This window comes from Poromitra crassiceps, assembly GCF_964638095.1.
Source record: "Poromitra crassiceps genome assembly, chromosome: 19".
Classification (NCBI taxonomy): domain Eukaryota; kingdom Metazoa; phylum Chordata; class Actinopteri; order Beryciformes; family Melamphaidae; genus Poromitra; species Poromitra crassiceps.
In genome coordinates this window covers 28933454-28938453 of record NC_139646.1, presented here as the reverse complement: position 1 = coordinate 28938453, position 5000 = coordinate 28933454, and the positions used below count along the sequence as shown (strand labels likewise).

The following is a 5000-nucleotide window of genomic DNA, read 5'->3' as shown; positions in this document are numbered from 1 at the left end:
ACACAAACAAATTGTTTTTTAATGAGTTGCAGGGCAGTAGACTGAAACACAAACTGAACCACACCACCAGCTCAATTTTCAAAGCAAATCAGGTAGAATAAAAGTGATTTATAGTTCAGTCCAGGAGGCTGTACCACGAATGTTGTAGAAGATCCAGGATCTGTCCCTTGATCTGGTTTGGCTAAACCAGATAATTGCCAAGAAGCTTGATTGTAGTTAACTCGTACTACGAATGTAGATCACCACTCGATAAGTGGAACCAGGTTTTTCTAATCAAGTTGAGAGGGCGTGCACATGAAAATGCCCGTGGACTGCTCCAGCTCAGAGCCGTAGCTTTTACAGCGCCAGACACGCCTATTTCCTCATTCATTCAAAGCGCAAATCGTGAAGCTTTACTACTGTATGTCAGAATCAAAATCTGCATTGGATATTATTAGTCTGTTCCCGAATGACTGTCTAAAGTTACCACTTTTATTCACATCAGTCATTTCTTTGAAGAGCGGTTTCTGCCTCCACGTATCCTACAGCAGCTGAATTCACCCTCTCAATAAACTGCGAGTGGAAGTAATGTGTAATGTCTCAGTCCAAAATCCGTATGTATAGACCATTTAGGCTCAATGAATAATAATGATCTCATGATGTGTTTAGTCGCACTGATTGAATAATTCCTATAGGCTATCAATAAAAAAAATAATGATAATAAAAAAAAAAGGCTGCTGAACTGAATCGACACGGTACGTGCGGGCATAGATTCCATTTATAAAAAAATAGCCTATTTTGTGTTCACATATAGGCTATTGGCAGCAGAGTCGCATATCTCCATATTTCATACAATGATGCTGGAAATAATATGAAGTTCAATCACATCATACAGGCCAAAAGCAACACAGTTGCAGCTGCAAAATGCAGGAGTAGCGTAGATATGAATCATCTGTGTGCAGGCGATCCCATATTAAATTGCTTAGATGTAGTAGGCTATTCTGACATGTATGACCATGTCCAACCCAACGTCAGGCTCAGCTCCGTTGTGCACACGGCACCGTGCGCTTTGGAGACGTTTATGTAACCTTTTTATGCCGGTTTAGTGATATTTCTCCACTCACCATTCAGCTGCAATCGATCGGCGGGGTCAAACAACGTATCTAGCCTACTTGAGAGCACAAAAATGAATATATAAAAACATATTCCAAAGTGGTAAGTAGGGCTTAATTAAAATGTAGCCTGCAACAAGTGCAATGCTTTAGTCCTTGATTAATTCAACAGGAGCCTTTTATTTTTATTTTATATTTTTATTTTTCATTTGAATGCAATGTATTTTTCATATGGGGACCATATGAATGGTGACTCGCTGTTTCCAGAGAGCTGATTGGTAAGCAGGTGGGTCTTTCATGGGTTTTGATCTTATCCTCTGAACCTAACCTGCTACAAAGCAGGTTAGCCGTAGAGCATAAGTTGCTATGGTGATCTATCTCGGTAAGAAGTGAACTAGCGTCGTGGTACGGCAAACCTAGGGTTAAACCTGAAGTTACCTCGCTAAGCCACTAATCTTGCTTGGTGGTACACCCTACAGTTCTCGTACCCCCTGTCCTCCGCTGTGCGGTGCGGTACGCAGGCATGTAAATAACAGACACAACTCTCTATCAGAGACACCTGGATGATTTTTGTGCCAATCCTCTTGTCAGATATGGTGGGACCAGTGGCTCATAATAATACTAATAATGTGTGTGTTCATGTTTCAGGGTTACCATGACGCCAACATCGTGACCATAGATCATGTGACACCGCTCCACGAAGCCTGTCTGTCAGACCATGTGGCGTGTGTCAGAGCACTGATACACGCTGGAGCCAATGTAAACATTCTTCTTCATGCCATCATCATCATCATCATTATTATTATTATTATTATTATTATTATTATTATTATTATTATTATTATTATTATTATTATTATTATTATTATTATTATTATTATTAACATGCTCTGTCAGAGCACACAAGCCAATGTGTGTGCAGCCTGAAAAATGTCTCATGAAGATTCATTCATGGTTGAAAATCAAATGCATCAGAGCTGACCTGTGTGTGTGTGTGTGTGTGTGTGTGTGTGTGTGTGTGTGTGTGTGTGTGTGTGTGTGTGTGTGAGACACACAGGTGAATGCTGCTACCATTGACGGTGTGACTCCGCTGTATAACTGCAGCTCGTCTGGGAGCGTGGGCTGTATGAAGCTGTTACTGCAGAACGGGGCGCACACACATACACCATACACACACCTCCCCTCTGCTCTGCATGAAGCCTGCAAGAGAGGTATGTGTACACACACACACTCTCACACACACACACACACACACACACACACACACACACACACTCACACACACACACACACACAAAACTTGAAGAGACTCTTGGGTGGCGGTCCTTTGTAGGCATCGCGATCTGACCTTCCTGTCGATTTGACCTTTGAACTTTCTGTAGTTGCAGCTAATGTGTGTGCGTTTGTCTGTGTGTGCTGCGTGTGTGTGTGTGTGTGTGTGTGTGTGTGTGTGTGTGCTGCGTGTGTGTGTGTGTGTGTGTGTGTGTGTGTGTGTGTGTGTGTGTGTGTGTGTGTAGGTCACAGTCAGTGTGTAGAGTTACTGCTGTCCAGTGGAGCAGATCCAGACTATGAGGTGTCCCACCTGGGCTCCCCTCTCTACATGAGCTGTGTGCACCGACACACAGCCTGCTCCCAGAGCCTGCTGCACAGAGGTACCACTCTCCTCTCTTAGTCTACTCTACTGCATCCTACTGTAGCACTCTCTTCTCTGTTAGTGTGCTCTGCTATTCTACTGCACAGAGGTACCACTCTCCTCTCTGTTAGTGTGGTCCCAGAGCCTGCTGCACAGAGGTACCACTCTCCTCTCTGTTAGTGTGGTCCCAGAGCCTGCTGCACAGAGGTACCACTCTCCTCTCTGTTAGAGGTACCACTCTCCTCTCTGTTAGTGTGCTCCCAGAGCCTGCTGCACAGAGGTACCACTCTCCTCTCTGTTAGTGTGCTCCCAGAGCCTGCTGCACAGAGGTACCACTCTCCTCTCTGTTAGTGTGCTCCCAGAGCCTGCTGCACAGAGGTACCACTCTCCTCTCTGTTAGTGTGCTCCCAGAGCCTGCTGCACAGAGGTACCACTCTCCTCTCTGTTAGTGTGCTCCCAGAGCCTGCTGCACAGAGGTACCACTCTCCTCTCTGTTAGTGTGCTCTGCTAGTCTACTGCACAGAGGTACTGGGCGTCCTCTCGGCGCAGCTCCTCGAAAATGTGACTCTGCGGCGTCAACTCCTTGTTGTGAGGAATGAGGAAATGTCATTTCCTCATTTAACAGTGCTTGTCCCTCATCTAGCAAAGCCTTCTGCAGGCTCACCGGAATGAGTTTGGAAATGGAGGGACAATAAAATGTTCCCCCCACCGACATGATTGCAAGTTCTTGGTAAACGACACAATAACATTTTGGACGTGTGCCGCAGCCAACGCGCCGAGTTAACGTTCAAGTATGCACAGTCCCGCTGTCGCCGCTAGTCGGCGGCAAGGTTCCAAGTCGAGGGTGCGCAGAACCCTGCCGGGCGCTTTAGTGTGCTCTGCTAGTCTACTGCACAGAGGTACCACTCTCCTCTCTGTTAGTGTGCTCTGCTAGTCTACTGCATCCTACTGTACCACTCTCCTCTGTTCTATTCAGAGACTCGACACAAAATATTTCTAAATGCAGGGTGGCAGGGGCAGCCCACCCTCCTCTGCCTCTGCCACCAGGGGGCAGCCCACCCTTCCTCTGCCTCTGCCACCCTGCATTTACAAATTGCTTTAGATAAAGGATGGCTTTGTATGTTAAGGTAAAGCATCAGCTTACTTCAGGCACTGATCTCACACTGAGACAAGGTGTAAAGGTTCAAAAGCCTTTATTTTCTAGGGAATCATATAAAAAACACGATTTCAGACGGCAGCCCGTCTTTATTGTCACACGAACACCACAACTCATGCATGCGGCCACAACACACACTCATGCTGACAGTGGCCGGTGAAATATGTCCTCTGCATTTGACCCATCCAGGCTTGTCCTTTCCTCCAGGGGGCAGGCCAGGAGCAGTGGTCGCTTTTTCTTTCCAGCGCTCGGGGACCAACTTCAGATTACTTTCTGTGAAGCCCTCTGAGACATGCTTGTGAATTAGGGCTATATAAATAAACTTGACTTGACTTGACTTGACTAGATGTTGTCGTCAGCTGGTCATCTTCTGCATGTTTTTAGTGGGGGGTTATGTACGGTGCCTCCGTCGCAGGGCTTCTTCAGGGCGTGTAGGAAAGATCAGGAGTGAAGAACAGTCATTTCCTATCCACCTTATTTCTAGCTGCCATGATGCCTGATGGGTGCTTCTTCTGCTTCTGGTGTAATAGACTGTTTTACAGTCTATGGTTTTAACTTGACAAAAAAAACGTCTATGAGGATTTTACAGCAGAGCCATTCTGCTCTACAGCCGTGTCGTTCGGGTGCTGGGATAATGTAATGCATTGTGGGTAGTCGGCTACTGTGGCTAATACTAGCGGCTAGCGTAATAGTTACTTTACATGGCAGTAAAACGCCACTGAATGACCAAATTGATTTAACGTTTAACCATTTCGAGTAACACTGTTTCCATACGGACCCCCAGCGTTGGTTAGTTGTTTATAACGTGACTATTTTTATAACTTTTATAACGTCCTCCAGCTTCCGGTTTATAATAAGGGGTCTGCAGCCGAGTATAACAAAGGAAATGACAAGCTGCAACAATGAGTCACGTTAAACCGGACCTTGTACCCACAATTATTTTTTACAGTGGGGCATTCAAAAATAAGGTGGATATAAACAATTAGCCAATTAGTGGCCAGGTGAGAGCAGTCAAGATTAAATACCACTTACTTACCACTTTGTATCATGTTCTATTGTACTGCTTATGATGACGTGAAGGATGTACTTTTTAGTAAAATGTCCTCTATTTATGTTGACT

At 45.3% G+C, this 5000-nt stretch overlaps 1 protein-coding gene across 1 annotated transcript in view; it reads left to right on the top strand.

Annotated features, from left to right (window-relative positions):
- LOC310793833 (ankyrin repeat and SOCS box protein 5-like) overlaps positions 1-5000 on the top strand; it is a gene marked incomplete at its 5' end in the record, with an annotated part of 13699 nt that overhangs the window by 1839 nt on the left and 6860 nt on the right. Inside the window, 3 exons of the mRNA XM_083655728.1 lie at positions 1740-1850; positions 2149-2302; positions 2609-2743. Of these exons, the coding sequence (XP_083511854.1) occupies positions 1740-1850; positions 2149-2302; positions 2609-2743 (400 nt within the window). The remainder of the gene's footprint in view (positions 1-1739; positions 1851-2148; positions 2303-2608; positions 2744-5000) is intronic.